The sequence below is a fragment of the Tetrao urogallus genome (assembly GCF_951394365.1).
Source record: "Tetrao urogallus genome assembly, chromosome: 1".
Taxonomy (NCBI): domain Eukaryota; kingdom Metazoa; phylum Chordata; class Aves; order Galliformes; family Phasianidae; genus Tetrao; species Tetrao urogallus.
Window position 1 is genome coordinate 139,758,906 of NC_136813.1, and position 19,036 is coordinate 139,777,941.

Sequence of the window (19,036 nt, forward strand, 5' to 3'; positions counted from 1 at the left end):
ACAGTTTTCTTCTGAGGAACTTGTTCAAACAATACACAATTTTGGCCAATATTGGCGACTGAGAAAGAAAGGAGATTCTGTGCTTGTGCCTAATCATCATCTACTTTCCCTCTTCTATCACGTGAGGAAGATATGAAGTAAAAGCAATAAGCTGGTCAAAATGTTCACATTTTGATGATCTTATGAGAGAAGGTGCTTCACATACTTGAAAAATAGATACAAGCAGTATCTCCGTCCTCGGTGCTGCTCACAGGTTCCTGTTCTGGTGCTTTATCCTTTCCTCACAGCCGCTGACAGTCATCATGCATTGAGTGCAATTAGTTGGCGTAGATGCTAATCCTGCTGTAACAGCTCGCACTGAGCTCACACACTGCCATCCTGTTGTGAGGCAGGCATGATGTTTACAGTTCTCTTCCCAGATTATGTGGCTTAACTGAGCGTCTGAAATCAAGAAAGCGTGCATTATGATTGTATTTATCAGCTTCAGCATAAAGCTGCTCCGTATGGTGTCAGAACGGCATAGGAATTGTCTTGTCTGTTATTTAAAGTGTACTGTATCACGTATTGCTGTTTACATGGATGTTTTCCCACAGGTGCTCAAAGTACCTCGTGTCAGGGATTTGTTACAATTCAATTTTATTTTTCAGCAAAGTTAGAAGCATGTAACTCTCACTGCTGGTGAGATAGCACAGTAGTACAGAACTACTGTACTGCTCTCCTGTTTGAGTTGAAGGGAAAGGTCCCTTTTGGAACAGAGGCACCTACTAGGTGTAAAATACAGCTACATGTATAATGACCTTTTCACTCAGTACTGCAGTTTGTGTACTCCCTTGGGACCAGTGCTCTTTTCATTACAGTAATCCAGAGGTTCTTAATCTGTCTTAAATCTCTCCCTGTTTCACAATAAAATCAGGAATTGTATCACAGTGTCTTTGAGTGTTCTTTTACATCCTGCTAGCGGTGGCCTAAATACTCTGCAGAGCTACAGACTATGTCATACACTGACTGCACGAATACAGTGTTCTGCAGAGAAAAACTCTGCAAAATGATCATCATGCAGCTGAATTCTACTTATTAAAATGCTGCCTGAGTTTTAATTTTGAGCTGCTCCATGTCAGCTGATAGACTAAAGACACCTTGTATCTAATATCACAAGTTATTTCCTCTGTAGATTTTTCTCCTCCTGGCAGATACTTGACTTCACATTGAAACACATTATCTGACTTCACCTCAGTAAATATTTAATGAAAATACCTCATTGTAAAATAAACTTGTTTCCTCACTTTATTTGAAAATTTAAAAAAAAAAAAAATTTGAACTGTGTAACTAGCATACCACCCATAAGCCCTCAAAACTGATAGTCATTTCATGGCAATATTTAAGCAACATTTTTCTAAAATCAGTTAGTTATACGATTTGATGTGTTGCATCACCAACTATTTGCATACTGCAAACCAAAAGGTCTGAATATGTTGAAGTGTTTTCATTATCAGCTGTCAGGACGTGTTAATTTGAACTTCCCTGAAGGGTCAGGGATAAACCAGTTTTCCCAGAGATCAGTGTGAACGCTGGGATAGTCCCAAGGTTTATATCTCCCATTCCAGTGAAGTAATTTAGCTTCTTGAAGAAAATGCTCTGAATACCGGGTATCAGGACTCCAACCTGCATGAGTACATGGAATAAAATCCAGCTTTTAGTACTGGAAGACACTACACAATGAGGTAAATACAGTTTGTTTTCAAAAAGCCTGATTAGCATGGTTTCACCCGTCAGTAGGCAACTAACTGTGAAATAGAGCAGCATTTTTCAATTTCAGGCCTCTTTGACTCCACATCTGAAAAATCTCAGCTTCCTCCCAACAGCAACATCGTGGTCGCTGGGATTTACAAACAGCTTCATCATGCTGTTCATTTTACTTTGCTAGCTGAGCTATTATCTTCTCAGGATAAGTCATTATTGCCAGGTGAATGTCAACTGCATCCTCCAGAATGTGGGCTGCACAAAGACTGCCAGGCATCCCATGTGCTTCTGCTGTGCCTGCCAGAAGTGTCTGATTTTATTTTTTTCAGTCTGTGACTATATTCAGATCTTTCATACACTCTTTTCCGTGGCTCAAGATAATTCGGATCAATTATTCTGCAGTCCTGTAACTAATGTAAGGTCCTATACTGGAATCTTAACCTTTCACTTTATTGAGTTCCAGCTGCAAATGGAAAGTTAAAACTTACCGAGATGCCGTATGTGCCACATAGGATTAATAGTGGAATGCTTTCCATGAAATACAATCAGCATTGGAGAGGTTGCCACACCTCCCCCAAGGGTGCTGCTGTAGAGGTTTTCCCTGCAAAAGAACAAAGAAAATGTCTGAACCTCAATCAAAGAGTCTTTAGTGCAAAGATCAGACAACTAAACATGTAAGTACTCTGAACAGCCTGATTTTCAGCATATTCCTTTCTAATGCTTTTAATTGTTCAATTGTTTGTGTTTGGAGCTCCAATTCCTGCTGAGTAGGTTGTTGCTACAAAGCAGTGTGCTGGGAGTCAGACCCAGCATGAAGCTGAGCACTCTGCACACTGCCTGCAGTCTACGAGGCTGAAAAAGTTTACAGTAGGAAAAAGAAGCTGTCAACATAAAGGAATCAAACCTATTTTAGACTGGTTTCTTAGGAAGATGTACACGCTGCCATGCATCTGTCCTCTTTCTGCTTTCCACCTGGCCAACTTTGAGGCCTGAAGTTAACTTCAGAACAGATTTGGCAGACTGGTTAGTATAAACCAGCAGCTAATGGATATTAATTTCCTGTGAGTTCTGTGAAAAATGCAGGGTTTGTGGTTTTTTTTTTTTTTTTAAAAGCCAAATTACTGTGAAGGGAGGCTTAAGTGGTAGCAGGCAGATGTCTGGCCACAGTGCGCTGCAGGCCTGGCCACGCAGCAGATGGGAGCAGCCACAGTGCCTGCAGGACATTGTGCTGTCTGCTGAGTCCAGCAAGGAGGAAGCCTGAGAAGTATCAAGAGGTGCTCAGAGGCTACAGAACAACAAATAAATAAAAATCATAACTTTCAAAAGCTCTTTCTGACTAATAACAAAGCTATTCAGTTCACTGTGGTTTCAATATTGAGCTAAAAGGAACACAAATGTGTTGTTATGGTACAAAATCATCTTTCTAGAATGAATCTGATGTGATGCTCATGGAGGTTTTTTTCAGGCTCATAAAAAGCATAGCAGTGGCCTTTCAGAACATTCTGTAAACAGAGTAAGAGAAAGCCATGGAGATTTTCATTCATTCACATGCTCATTGTGTCTTTCCTCCTTTGTTCAGTCTTGAAAATAACCAATAATGAATGGAGTCCAAAAGCACAAATAATTGTTTCAATTTAGCTTTCCTAAATTTAAGCCTTTGCAGGGAAGTGTCAAATCTGCAAATAGATTAACAATGAAAAAAAATGAACATTGTTCTCGCTATATTCATCATAGTCAAAGCTAAAAAATTATCTTTCACATCAGGTTCATTTCATCTACAGAGAAGTGTTTTTTACTGGTATTTTAAGAAATGTGACGCCCAATGACAGTTCAATTAGAGAGACCCCACACAAACAAGGAAACATTCCTTCCTCTCTAAACCAGCCTCAAGAAGGGAAGATAAGTGTATTGAACCAAGGTGAGGTTGGTCATCCAAAACAAGAACCACGTGTTCTCAGTGCCTCTCAGGATTGAGTGTGGTTTGGGATTAAATACAAGACTGAAATTCCGGGTGGTATTTCCTGTTACACTATTGATCAGGTTTAAGCATGTGGAAATTTACTTTGGGATTTCATGAAGCAATGAAAAGACTGTTGATAGAGTTACAATCTTTAAAGAGCTTACAAACAGAAGATGATACTTTAATGTTCAGTTTACAGTTAAGTGCAAAGTTAGATTTCTATACATACTCTACATTTCTTTGCATCCACTTTTCCAACTGCTTTGTGAGCCGCTGATTTTTCCATTCAGTCATGTTAGCAACAATTACGCCAGGATTAAAGGAGCAGGTGCTGGGGCTGATGCCAAGGTCTCTAATTGCTTGCTTTCTATAGTCCAGAAATCCCATGTATGTGTTCTAGGAAGTTTAAAAAAAAAAAGAAATACATTTATTCCCTGTGAATCTCAATGAATATAAGAGTAAGTGTAGCTCTGTGTTACTAAATATACACTCCCAAAGCTGAGTTTCTAGATGATGATTACCTATCTCAATTTCCATATGACATGGGGTTGAAAGGCACAGTGCTCCCAGCTACTGAATTACTTCTTCCACAGTTTTGTACCATGGAAGTTCTATAAAGCTCTCTCCTCACCACATTTTGGTCTTTCTGTACAGAACTGTAGTTCTTGATTAACTGTAAAACTAGTAAAAAATCATTTTAAAAAATTAGAAGAAAACGTTCATGGAATCATAGAATAGTTTGGGTTGGAAGGGACCCTTAAGATGATGTAGGTCAAACCCCCAGCTATAGGCAGGGACGCCTCCCTCTAGACCAGGCTGCTCAAAGCCCCGTGCAGGCTGGCCTTGAATGCCTCAAGGCTGGGGGCATCCACAACCTCGCTGGGCAGCCCGTTCCAGTGTCTCACCAGCCTCATGGTAAAAGTAAAGAATTTCTTCCTGTTATCTAGACTAGATCTGCCCTCTTGCAGTTTAAAGCCATTTTTTCCACATCCTGTCACTACATATATACTTTGGGGAAGATATAGATCCATATAACATTTATGAGTCAATATATTCACAATTAGAATTTACAGAACAGCATCTTACCTGCATCCCTACACTTCTAACCATCTCATGCGTGGAAGGGAGATCACAATCATCTGAAAAAGCCGCAGCATGGCCAGGAGCCAGCTTTGTATCATAGAGTTCCTGAATGTCACCTGTTCACAAAGTTCAGAAGCATAAGAACAAATGTATCACACAGCTACACAGATGATAGGATAACTTCTCATATATGCTAGTTAAAAACTTGACAGTTTCAGCAGATATTCTAGGTATCAGTCAGGGCTGAATTTTGCAATATGGGAAAAATTTCAAATTTGAGTCCTGTATCTGGATGTCTAACTTCAGATGTGGATGTACGGAATACTGATTATAGTAATCTGGTCTGAACATCCAAAAACAACTAAAGCAGAAGCTGATTACGTTGTTAAGAAGCATGGTTACAATTATGCATTCTATTAGTTCTTTCCCTCAGAAGTGCCTTTTCAGTTTTTTGTTTGTTTGGTTTTGTTTTCCTGATATTACTGTGTTTACACCTTTTAGGAAGATACCTGCATTCCCAGTGCTGATCAATGAGCACTGACCAGCTGAAAGGTGCATGTTACACTGGAGGCTTCCCAACCCACCCAACTCCTTCCTGACAGAGGGAAATAGCCTTACACATGACGTCTGCATAAAGAAGCTGTGGATGCCCCATCCCTGGAGGTGTTCAAGGCCAGGTGGAATGAGGCCTGATCTGGGTGGCAGCCCTTCCCAAATCCATGGGTAGGCAGTGGCAGAGGTGAGCTGAGTGGGGTCACATCCCCCACGGTGGCAATGGGGTGAGCGCTGGGACGTGGGCAGCTGCCAGGGCCAGGGCTGCAGCCTGAGGTCCCTCTGCCCAGGTACCCAGCCCTTCCACTCCTGGCCACCCACCTGGGAGTGCCTGGCAGCCCCATAAAAGGGGCCCCATAAAAAAAGCCCCATAAAAGGGTCACTAACAGTGACCAGGACCTACACCCATCCTGCAATAGGCCACCCCCTCCACCACAGTAGCAGGGCTTACACTTCTCTGTAATTAAAAATAAATACACAAACACTACACAGAATCACAGAGTTGTATGTGTTGGGTCCTCTGGAAATCATCTAGTCCAACCCCTGCTAAAGCAAGCTCCCTATAGTACGTTCCAGAGGAAGGTGTCTGCATGGTGTGTGAACATTTTCAGAAGAAACTCCACAGCCTCTCTGGATTTTGCACCAAAAGTTCAGCATGTTTCATTCTTACTGCTCCACAGAAAGCAGCTGACCAATAAACAAACCCCAAGTTAAACTCTGAAATCCTCATTCACTCCTTACCCTGTCAGAGTTCCTATTCCCTCCCATTCCAGACACATCAAACAGGGAGCTCTCATATTACAGATAAGCAGCTGCCAAAACAGACTCCCACCCTCTGCTTCTCCTCCCACATGCCCAACCTTATTCTTCTCTTCTGAGCTCTATGATTACACTGCCCAAGGATGAGCAAGCTAAGCTGACTGAAGAAACAAGGAGAAAAAAGGGTTTTGTGTTTTGTTGTTGTTGTTACATTTTTGATTGCTTGGTTTCTGTTTTTGTTTTTTAATATAGCTCGTCTTCTGCCAGGTCAAGCAGCTGAGTCAGCTCGTTTCACAGCTGTAGATGTGAAAGAAGAGAAGTAACAGGAGCTGCCTGAGGATAGGAGAGACTACTTCAGTAGGCAGCAGCCTACCGTAAGCTGCAATGAAAAACTGCACCTTATCTGTGTTTCCAGAAGCAGTATCAGCTGACACAATCTGGTATACCCTAATGGAAGAGAAAGCCCTACCTCCCCTCTGCTGTGGGCCACCTCCTTGCTGTCTGTGGGAGTACTGCCTTGACTCCTACCAGGAAGTTAATTCAGGCTGACATTAGTCTTCTTCCTGGTGAATGTCAAGTGTGGGTGCAGGAAAGAGGGATGCAGGTCAGAAATTCTCAAAAAAAAAAAAAAAAAAAAAAAAAAAAAAAAAAAAAAAAAAAAAAAAAAAAAAAAGAGCAACTGTTCCTCTAATTTGATTTGTTTGTACAAAAAAAAAATTTATATGTGTATGTTTTTCAGGATGTTTGCATTTTCTGACTGTTCTTATTTGTCTAAGAACTCTAACATCTTTGATCACAATTTGAAAAATGCTGTGGATTTTGAACTGAAGATGTTCGAAGTCACATTTTTAGTATTTGGGGTTTTAGCCCACCTAGCTGAGAAAATTCCTCCTACTCTGAAGAACAAATAGCAATTCTGGGTAAGACGCTGTCAACATTTGTGGGAATTTGAATGCTAGAAGGAAACACAAGACACAAACACAACTAAATATTGTAACACAAGACACAAACACAACTAAATATTGTAGCACCCAAGTGAAAACCAAGATATCTTTCAGCAATTGACCAAATCTAATTTAAATGAAATCAGTGCATGTAATTTTGATCACAATCAACTATTCAGCAGACATGTAGAGACACACTTTTCTTCAAAATTTCCTCTAAATAAATAAAGAGATTATTTGTATTTTTCACAAGCACAACATTCCTAGCAGCTTCCTTCTAGACCATGAAAGCTGCAATAACTTTTATGCTAATTCTGCCAGAAATTGCTTTTTGGAGACAGCTTACCTTGAACAATGACATCATCATCCAAATATATGACTTTCTCGTGTTTCTGGATAAGCAAAGGAAGGTAAAATCGAACGAAGTTCAGCTATTAAACAGGAAAAGAAGAGTAAATCCTAAATGACAAAGAAGTTTAATGCATTAGTCTCAAGCTTCCATTAATATAGGTTGGTTTAGCAATAGGGATCAATATATTAGTTTGAGAACCAATATATTAGTTTAGCAAAAGGAATCAATAAATGCTATGTTAGTTCTAAAACTTTCCAGTTTAGCTTTGCTTGGTGTGTGAACAGCCTTCTTTTTCTCAATGATCCTGCTTCACAGAAGCACTGAAGTCACCACAGACTTCTTCTATCTTTGCAACCACTGGGTGCAAGGACTTTTTTTCTTGGATTTCACATATATTGTTTTAGCTTATAGCACCCCAAGATAGAAAGTTGCTCATTATGGCATTACAAGCAATGGAAATCCACCAAACTGGGGAAAAACAGCCAATGGTCAGCCAAAAGTCATTGTGATGAAGATGATGATGGAAAAATGAGGAGGAAGTAGGCGGTCTAAGACCACCAGAGGCTCCTACCAGGCACGCCCAGAAGGACAATAGCATATGTTGATGAGTTCTTGGAAAAGAATGAATATGCAAATGTATTGCATATGTATATTGTAACTATTTAAATGTAGAACTTTAACTCTGAGAGCACGTGCTTGACTTGTCAAGATGCCCAGTAAGTATCGTGAGGAATAAAGGAATGCCTCTTTATAACACCACACTGGGACTAGAGAATTTTCTTCCTGGATTTCAGATGACACTGTCTCAATTAATATGCTGTTTTGATTTCTCTCATCATTGAGCACTAGCCAACTATCATATGCTTCTTTCATGTAGCTTTTCCAGTATCTTGACCCCATTATTATTAATTATTTATCCCACTTGGTTTACTGTGGGCTTAACCAAGCACTCCAAAATAGTTTATCTTCCATCAGAATCACAGAACCACTTATGTTGGAATGGAGATCCCTCCCAGACCATTCTCCCCGCTCACAGGCTGACCACCAGGGCAAACTGCATGGGATTGTGTTCACTTGGGTTCTGAATATCTCCACAGATGGAAACGTCACGCCCTGCTCTTTGTGTTTGACCACCTAAAAATGATTTGCCTTGCATTGAGATTTAATGTTACAGTTTTAACTTCTGCCCATTGCCTTTTCCCCTACCAGCAGGCACTACTGAGATCAGTCTGGCTCTCTTGTCTTCATCCATCCCATCAGGTATTTAATAAACACATTGATCAGATCCTTTGGAGCACTCTCTTCTGCAGGCCAAATGGTCCCAGCTCTATTTGCCTCTCTTCATGTATATATGTTCCAGTCCCTTATCACCTTTGTGGCCCTCTGTTGAACTCACTTCAATAAATCCATAAATTTCCGGTACTGGGAAGCTATGAACAGGACAACAGTATCCCAAATGCAATCTCACCAGTGCTGAGTAAAGAGGGATGATAACTTCCCTGGACCTGGAATGTGTTAGCTTCACAGTTAACATAGCCATCTTTCCACTCTACAGAAATGATTTGACTAATAGCACAGATGAGGGATAGCATTTTCTACAATTGAAGTAATGAATACAAAGAGGGAAAAGGCATCACCATCAACCATATTGATTCAGGTCATTTCACTTGTCAGAGTGGTCTTAAGCAGAGATGATCAGACAAATGTAAGAATACAGCAAGTATACAGAAAAGCTGTTCCACAGCTTCCGTGTATTTTTAGCTCAAGAAATTTCCTGAACCAGATGTAGTCCACTTCAGCCTCCACTGAATCCCTGTGAATTTATTATGTTCACAAGATATTTTAGCAACAAGTTCTAGAGGTTTAGTACTCACTGCTTGAAAAGCATGCAACATTTCTTCTTTGATCTGGCTGTTCCTCTTACTAAAGTGTTTGAATAGCTGTTAGTTCTTATATGAGAAGAGACAGTAAGTTATAATCCCCTATTCTGACCTCCATGCCAATCAGTTCTGTGGATCTCTACTGTTTTCATGCCAAAAGTCCATTTCCAGGCTAAAGAATACTAAATCACTCTCACAAATATTGCATGAAATTCTTTCCATGCATTAGAAATGCCACAGGCTCAGAGAAGGGCAAAAGAACACTCTGAACAGTCCTAAAACTTTTCCAGTGGTTCTATGTCCTTTTGAGATAAGAGGGTTTAATCTGCACAGAGTATTTAGGGTGGTGGGAAAACTATGTATTTACATTTTGGCATAATGTTCTTCTCTGTTTTGTTTCTAACTCCTTTACTAATAATTCATTACATCTGATTTGCCCCTTGTCAGCCAGCAGTATTTTAGTTTCTAGTCTCTGAGTTAATCCCAGACATGAGCAGATTGCAGCCCGCTAGATATCATGGAGGCACAAAGAACACTGTGACACCTTTCCTCTTCTAAACAACACATGCAAATCACTGAGTTTGTGCCACAGAATAGATGACGTCCCAGCATGACAGAAGAGTTGCAAGGAGCTTGTTACAGTGCACATCTCCTTCTTGAGTGAAAGCTTAGCATTGGACTTAAAGGGGCTTCTTTGAGTTATACCCATCCCGTGTAACAGAACAGAAAACTGGGAGATCTTAAAACCTGCAATGAGCATTAAAATCCTGAAAATGTGTTATGTGGTGTTTGTCTACTCACAGGCTGCAGTAGCTCAGGACGCGATGCATCTTGTCTGATTTTTCCTTTCAGTACCATGGGGTTGAATTCCACAGTCTTAAATTTTATTTCTTTTAGTTTAGAATTTTCAATCCATTTTCTATGATTAAAAATAAAAGTGTTAAAATAAATATTCAGCTTTTAGCAAATATTTTCTCAGACTCATAAGAGAATAAGAGGCCTCGGAAGCTCACTTGGTCTATCTGACCCCAAGACAGAACCATTTGTGTCTGCAGCAACACATCTTTCTTCACCACTAGCATTAAATGTCATTTTCTTAGTCTTTCTTACTATAAACCATTTTTTTCTTATCCTATGTGCTGTGCAGATAATTAAGAATTAAGAATAAAACCTATTAAAGAATAGGTCGCTTTTTTTCCCTTTTGCCCCACTTTATGTTCTTCAAGATGATCATCATATGTATTCACAATTTAGCAGAGGAAAAAACTGTTTTTGTCCAATATTTTGTCGTATTTCTTATCATCGAAAAATGTCCTCACATTTCCAGAGGCCATATACATCCACAAGCATATCTCACTATGAAGTGTATGTGTGTGTGTACGCATGTCCACACACAATAGTGCGGTCCATTATCAGCCACAGCTCTGTAGTTTTCAATATGAGTGTATCAAAGAATATAGGAACACCAAGTACTTAATAAAAGAACATTGAGACAGCATCTATCCCTCTGTGCCCTTGCTCTCTCACTATGCTTATAGTAAAGTTTCTTTCTGACCTATCTTAAATTACTCTCATGTTACTATGCACCTGGAGTTCCTATACTCTCTGGCAAGTGTTATCAAATAGAATCTATGATTCCATTCAGGCTGGATATTAGGAAACATTGATTCTCAGAAAGAACAGCGCCGTGCAGTGGCAGGTGGAGGTGGTGCAGTCACCATCCCTGGAGGTGTTCCAGAGCCGTGTGGATGTGGCACTGAGGGACGTGGGCAGCGGGCATGGTGGGGATGAGCTGATGGTTGGACTGGGTGATCTTCAAGGTCTTTTCCAACCTTCATGATTTCATGATTCTATAAAACTTCTGCTTCAACCTGAGCTAACACAGTCAGTCATTTCCACCTCTACTGAACTTCGTCACATTTTACAGCTCATTTTTCCAATTCATCAACACTTTGTTTTCAGCTCATCATGCTGCTCGATGTCTCTTCCAGCTTCGTGCCAACTGCAGATACAGAGAGAACATTCCCCATTCTATTTTCTAGATTATTGATGAATTGGATTGGGAAAACTCATCACATCTTTTCACTTTGACACATTTTGTACACAAGCTACAGAAGCAGCCAGGGGCAAGAACTTCTGAAACAATCAGCTTTAATTTTGATTTACACCGCACCTCCATTTGTAGGGAACATTTGAATTTAACATCCAAACTTTCATTACTAGCTTCTTTGGACCTCTATTTCAAAACTTTAACACTACGTCTTACCCGAAATTAGCTTTAGGCAGCAGGCTTTGCTACTCTGAAGCTGAAGATATGACTCCACACAAGGTGAGCTCAGTGCCACAAAGAGGGCTTGCAACAAGTAAGCTTGTCACTTACCTTATTATATATTCTTCTGCAGATACAAAAGGCAGAAAGGCACAGCTATGGACTTGATCTGGTTATTTCATACCCCTTTAAACTAGTCAATGCCTCGAGTGGGGCAAAATGATCCTTATTCCTAAATGTAGGGAATCCTGGGGACTGAAACCAATAGCACTACTTAAGCAAAAGGAAGAAGCAATTTCCTGAAAAGTCCTCTAAACGTTATGCCCATGCTAAGGAAAACAACAATCTGCTCCTAATTACAGCATGAAATAAAATAAGGCTGGTTTATACCGAATATGTGGGATGGTGTTCTTCAGTCCAACTATGTAGAACAAAACATTAGCCTCTGTGTTGCTGTAGATGCTACTGATTGCTGCTACAGTTGCACCCATTCTGCCTGCAGCAGCGCAGATTACAACTGGGATTTCTTCCTCCATTTCCTTAGGACTCTCCAACTCACCTATAAGAAACAAACCATATTTTATATCAGAAAATTGTGAAACTTTTGTATCCTATCTGGATGATATGAGTGAGCACAAAGTTCTACAAACAGCGGAATCATATCACAATCACCCCATTTCCTTACCAGATCTTATATACATTCACATTCGCCAAGACACACAGCATGAGCTGTCACTAATCCAGAACCACATGTAGGTGGACAGGACTGTTGGATGTCTCCAAACAGAATACAGAGTTCTCTGTACTTTCTGCCCAACAGGCTGTCCTCCATGTAACTGCTTATTCACATGAAATGTGAAGTCTGAATACCTTTGAGACTTCTCAGTTATATTTAGAACAAATTGAATGATGGATTCCAAAATTATCAAAGGAAGGAGGTAAGTGGAAGAGATGCAAATGCAATGCAAATGCATGAGCTTCACTTCTTTGGGAAGCTAGAAAGGAATAGTGAAAAGTTCTGCACCACAAGGAAGTTGCTAACAATAAAATGGGGAAAAATAGTGTTCAGTGTAAAAGAAGATATACACCAGTTTACAACTTCATCAGTGACATCTGTATAAAAACTTGAAGCAGGATGACAATTTTTAGTCACTCTCCTGCTAGTTTCTTTGAGGAATTCAGAACCAAAAAACTTCTGCATCTCAGACTACATGCAACAACTTAAATGGCTCATCTACTGCAAGGCAAACTGGTTTAATTAGGGGAAAACAAACAAACAAACAAAAGCCCAACTGCTCAAATGAAGAGGAAAGAACTATAAATCAGAAACATAAGTCATTTACCTGCTTCATTCCTTAAGGCAGATGGTGCTTTGTGAATTTTGTTGTACAGGATTGCACACACGGTTAATATAAGAAGTAACAGTAAGATCTGGTTAACTGAAACAAAATAGAGAATTTGTTAATGATCACTCTAATAGCTAGAGTACTAATTGTACCTTTTTAGAAAAAAAGACAATTTGCAACCATTACATAGCATAATGTGTATTTGCTGTGTTTGCCAAAATCTCCTTTCTCTTGCTATTTGATCAAACTACAAATGCCGTGTTAATAGCATAATGCATTTCTATCTCTTTCCATTTATTTCCAACCATCTGATTTTCGTTGATGGGTTGCTCAATAAATCACTGAGCTCCCAATACACATGGGTTATAAAAACTATTAAATTCACGTTTCTGAATACTAGAAGCCTGGAACTTTCTTTCCTTGGCTACACCATGGGACTTCAAGAACGAATTATTTTTACCTACATTTTCCTTCACTCACACTTCCTTCAGACACAAGAAAAAATAACTGAATGCAAATCTTGAAGGTATACCCAAGCAAAATTCTAACAGTACTAGAAAAATAAACCCAGCACACCACTGAAACCAGGTAGGGTTTATTGCAAAATATTTGAAAACACATAAAAATGTTGACACTTTAATTAGTAAAACCTAATCCAACCATGCTAAAGCAAGTGCCTTGCTGTATATTACGACTTCACAGTTCCTATCAGTTTGTGTTGTACTACATTAATTCATCCAACATAAGCCAACTGTGAGTACATAACAGCTCAGTGGTATAATGGGGAAGTAATACCCAATGGAGTTCTTTAGATCTTCTTCACCACTTCTGTACCATCATAAAGGTGATGGTAAATATTTAAGGTGTACAAAAGAACAAAGGAAACAAAGTTTTAGTCTCTTTGAGTCAAAAGGGTTATTGACCAGAACTGAGCATACAAGTAAGTTGAAATTGGTTCACACATCACCAACTGCACTGACTGATGTCAGCTGAGAAAACACCCACTGGCTTCAATGAAATTTTGGGTCAATTTTCAGTCATTGATCTTGACAGCTGATGAGAACTCAAATTTCTCAGGGCTGCATTTCAACAGCAAGTATGAAGAGCATAGCTGCACATAGCTCTGTTACAAAGCCATTCTGGGTGCTCTGTGCACACCCACATGGAGCTACTCATTACCTGTGCCCTTAGAGGGAAAGCCCAGTTCATAAGTATCACACAGAAAAGTGGTGAGTGATCTCTGGTTAGTGGAATTTATGACCACACTTATCTGATGTAGTTTACAAGAAAAATCCTATTTTGATAATAAAGCTTAAGTATAATTTATCAAAATTAGAGTTTGCATGCAGCTGTTACAGCAGTTTTGAGAAACTGCACTTGATATCACTGCCCTCTTTTAAAAATATGTATTTTTAAAATGCTTTTAATCTCTCTTACTTTTCTTTAAAAGAGCCATGTGTTCTGTTGGATAGGAACTGTGGTCTGCTGTAAAAAAAAAAAAAAAAAAAGAGAGAGAGAGAAAAATTGAAATGCATTGTGTTTTAATACATTCAGTCACCTACAATCCAGTCACCTACATCAGTAATAAGTAACATCTTTAACACATCTTAAAATAATTTACAAAATGGTGTCAAAACACCATCAGGTGAAATTTATAAATACATCTATTTCCAATCTCAAACAAAACACAACAGTAATCATAAATACTAACCTCTTGCCAGAATATACTTCCCAAACTAGGAATTGTCCAGCCAGCAACAGTAAAAGGGGAACTTGTGCAAAGTGGATTGTATGTAGGCCACTCTGAAAGAAGTGTCTCCTATGATCACTCCTCTTAGTGATCCTTGATGATCAGAGGGCTGGAGCACTTCTCCTATGAGGAAAGGTTGAGGGAACTGGGCTTGTTTAGCTTGGAGAAGAGAAGGCTCTGGGGAGACCTCACTGTGGCTTTCCAGTGCTTGAAGAAAGCTTATAAACAGAAGAGGGAACAGCTGTTTACATTAGTTGATAGTGATAGGACAAGGGGGAATGGTTTTAAACTGAGATGGGGGAGACTTAGGTTAGATATTAGGAGGAAGTTTTTCACATAGAGTGGTGACACACTGGAACAGGTTGCCCAAGGAGGCTGTGGATGCCCCATCCCTAGAGGCATTCAAGGCCAGGCTGGATGTGGCTCTGGGCGGCCTGGTCTGGTGATTGGCGACCCTGCACATAGCAGGGGGGTTGAAACTAGGGGATCACTGTGGTCTTTTTCAACCCAGGCCATTCCATGATTCTATGATTCTATGATTCTATTCATTTTTTTGGAAACTACAACAACTACAAAGAGCACAGTAGCACTGATACAGCAAATTCTTTGCTACTTTTTGGAAGCTGTTTTTCAACACAGTCATCACCATTAGCTATGCCTTTTTGCCACTGATGAGCAAGAGCCTTCATTTTGTGCTCACAAAAGTTTGCATCTGCAGAGGTGACTGTCACTGTTCCCACTGCTGAAACACATCACCACCACCTCATTTTGCTCACATACACCATTTGGTCCCCATAAATGTTCAGCAAATGTGAATGAATGCCAGTGGGTGCCACTTCTCCGCATGGAGGAATTTTGCTTCATACACATTTCCATGTCAAACACTACTTTGTCAGACTGCCCTTTTGCTGCCATCTGTCACATGGCAACAACATGTAATGGGACATTGGTGGGAAGGTTCAGCCTCTCCTGCCATACCAACAGCTGCCTCTGACGTTGCAGGCCAACATCATAAAATAGGAGGCATTACTTTCAGATTTATGTACTGTATTTGTGATGCTTGAGAAAGTGAAGTAGGCTTCCCTAAAACTGATCTTCTAAACAAGGCCTAAGAGTGACCGTGTCTTTGTGCTGAAGAGGAAAGAACGTAACCCCTTAAATACAGAACTGTGTAACAGATAACATTTGTTTGAATTCTGCAAGCACTGGTATTGTTTACTACTGCTGTTTTTGTGAAAAAACAACAGTAAGAAATCAGCATCAGAAGTTGGGGCAGGAGGAAAGGAAGAAACAACCATGTGATTCCACCACTACAGCAGCTATCTGCACAACTGAAAGCCATTTTTCCCAATTACAGACACACAGATCCACTAGAGCCTAGATAAGGATATATAACTGTTTCTGTGCACATATAAAAATGAAGTTCATTCTGATTCCTTGAAAAGGAATATGGAACGGCAAAAATTCTTGAAACTTAAGTCACCAAAATGAATCTCTCCCATTGGTTAATACTAATAGTGAGGGAGCATAATGAATTAGACTCCACTTTTTGATTTGCAAGTACAATTGTAATAAAAATATACATAAAGCAATGATGAGGCTTTGTTTACAAGCCACTATATATTTGCATATATTTAGATCCTTACAGCTGACTAGATTGGAGAGAGAGGAATATTTCTAAGAGAAATTCTTTCACATCTGCAGCCCTTGCCTGCATTCCAGCAGCCCACTCCTTTCATGTGGCATTCATTTACATAGATATGAAAACAAACTTATCAGTCACAAAAGCCTGCTGTTTAGACATACCCCTTCTTGCACGTTACACAAGTATTGCAGCATTAGCCATTACAAATTTTACTCATTTAGATGAGGACAGAGGCAACAAAAACCGCTCCACTCTTGAAGTAACATTCCCACCTCATTCAAGCTAACAGCAATTTTCTACTGACTTCAATGGAGCTGACTACTGCTTTTAATTAAATTATAATGAGAGTCACAAATAATACTGATGATCACCACAAAATGAAAGTTGAATAGTCACAGCCTCAGGATGTCTTCTGCATGATAAAAACAACATAAATTGAACTATATTTTACATTTTAAAATCCAAAGTCCAAAAGAATCAAACAAAATAAGTCTGCATTTCAAACCTACAAAGTTCCTAAAGTTTCAGCAACTCAGACTGATCGCCCACTGGTTTCTAGAAAAAGAGAGGAATATTTGTTCCCCTTCAAATATTTATTCATTTTTCTCGAATTTAGACATTAGTTCCTAGAACCTGGCAGTCCATAACTCAGCTGCCAAAATCTGTAACAAAACGAGGGGCTGTAGAAGGGAAAGCTCAGAAACAGTGACATTACTGCTCAGACATTTCCTGCATAATTAGTCTTTTTACCTCTTCAAAGCAGCACAGTAATCGGGACTCCTTTCTCCTGAAGAGCTGTAGAGCTTTTTACTTGGATCCTAGATAGCCCACAGCTGTCAGCATTCTTGCCAAAGCTTCCTTGCCCATCGTCTTCTTTTAAAGTCCCCTGTACAAGGGCCTTACAGGGCACAGAAACAGTTTTTAGATTCAATTCCTTTTTCAAACTCTTCAAAGTTTACTTTGGAGTTGTGCTGGTTTTCTTTTCTCTCCCTGCTGCTGAGGAATAGCACAGAGTCCAGACGCGGCACCAAAGGAATGAGAGCCCATAAACCACTTCCAGATGTGCTGAACGATGATGCAGCCCCAGATCTGGCAAACTTGCCTTAGAGCTTCATCTAGCAGATTGCAAATAAATCCCATAAGACAAAAAGTCTTAAGGGGGTGGAGGAAAGAAGGAAATAAACTGTTCCAGAAGTTACTTAAAATGTCTAGTTGCAGGTTAGGTTTCTAGTCATTATTTATGGTAAATGTGAACAGATAACTAGTGTGCAAGAGCCAAACAACAGCATGCCAAAGTTGAAATGAAAGCCAACATTTTTCCAGTGTCTGTTGGCACAGTTATTGCAAGCATGAAACTAAGTAAATTTGCAAACTTCAACTCTGAACATGCATGCTGACTTAAATCGCCTCTGCCTCAAATCTCTGAGAAATTAGAGAATCTAAACCCAAGGGTTTGGGATGGAGTCAAAGGGGCTTGAGATAAAGGAACCTCGCAGATGTTGGTACTCAGTTTCCTAAACTCTCCTGGAATGCTCTCACAATTTTAGTTCTCTATCAGTCTTTTTACTCATTCTCTCCCTCTTGTCTAGGAACCTTCCTTTTATATGTTTTGCAATGATAAAAACAACACAAATTAAACAATGTTTTACAATTATATGTATGTTTTAACACAAGACTTCCATCACTGGTGAAAGGAGTAATAATAGATCTTAAATTATTTTTCACATGTACTTACAAAAAAGTACAACGGCTGCTCCGAAACTAATATCTCCTATTTTCTGATGTTGGCCTGCAATGTCAGAGGTGGATGTTGGAGGTATGGCAGTAGAGGCTGAACCTTCCCACCAATATTCCACTATGTTTTGTTACTATGTGACAGATAGCAGCAAAGAGGCAGTCTGACAAATTGGTGTCTGATATGGAGGTGAATGTGAAGGGATAGAACTGAAATGTACCGTGTGGAAAAAATGGCACCCGTTGAAATTCAGTGCTTGGAGAATGTTTATGGAGACCAAACAGTGGATATGAGCAGGGTCAGGCAGTGGGTGGTATGTTTCAACAGTGGTGATGGTGAGAGTCAGTCACATCAGCCGGGGTAGATTTTTTATGTGTGGCATGCAGGTTCTTGTTCAATTGCAAGAGAAAATGCATAACCAGTAATGGTGACTGTGTTTAAAAGCAGTCTTTGGTGGCTGACAATATGCTCCATTAAATAGCGTTATATTGATCCTCATCTCTGTTGCAGTTTCCAAGGAAATAAATAGGAGTCGTTACTTCCAGAGCAACCCACATATTTAAAATGCAGGTTTATAGTTTTAGAAGTTTGACAATGATTGTTATTCTATTCCAACAAACTGAAAAAGCTGTCATCTAGCGATATGTGTCAAAAATGCCAGCAGGAAAGGAGCAGAGCAGACAAGGACTGGGGTGTCCTGGTGGGAAACAGGCTGGCTGTGAGCCAGCAGCATGCCTAATGGCCCAGAAAGCCATTGGCATCACAGAGTGCATTACAAAGAGCCTACTGCAGGGAGCCTGCTTCAGCAGGGGCTGGACAACATGATCTCCAGGTAATCTTCCAATACATACAACTCTGTGATTCAGTGTAATGTTTAATAAATTAATTTATTTTTAACTAAAGAGAAGTAGAGGCCTGCTAGTGAGGCCGAGGGGGCGGCCTCTTGCAGGGCGGCTGTGGGTCCTGGTCACTGTCAGCCCTCCTCTTAGGGGGCCGCCGGGCCCTCTCAGGCGAGTGGCCA

The 19,036-nt window shown here is 40.0% G+C and overlaps 1 protein-coding gene across 1 annotated transcript; it reads right to left on the minus strand.

The window, feature by feature from the left end:
* Positions 1 to 1,489: 1,489 nt before the first annotated feature.
* GLT8D2 (glycosyltransferase 8 domain containing 2) lies at positions 1,490 to 15,324 on the minus strand (the record flags this gene model as incomplete). The annotated part of the gene is made up of 10 exons (XM_079532552.1): positions 1,490 to 1,662; positions 2,229 to 2,341; positions 3,930 to 4,096; positions 4,787 to 4,899; positions 7,385 to 7,469; positions 10,072 to 10,189; positions 11,930 to 12,098; positions 12,883 to 12,978; positions 14,323 to 14,370; positions 15,249 to 15,324. The coding sequence occupies 10 exons, from the start codon at positions 15,322 to 15,324 to the stop codon at positions 1,490 to 1,492; spliced, it is 1,158 nt and encodes a 385-aa protein (XP_079388678.1).
* Positions 15,325 to 19,036: the final 3,712 nt, after the last annotated feature.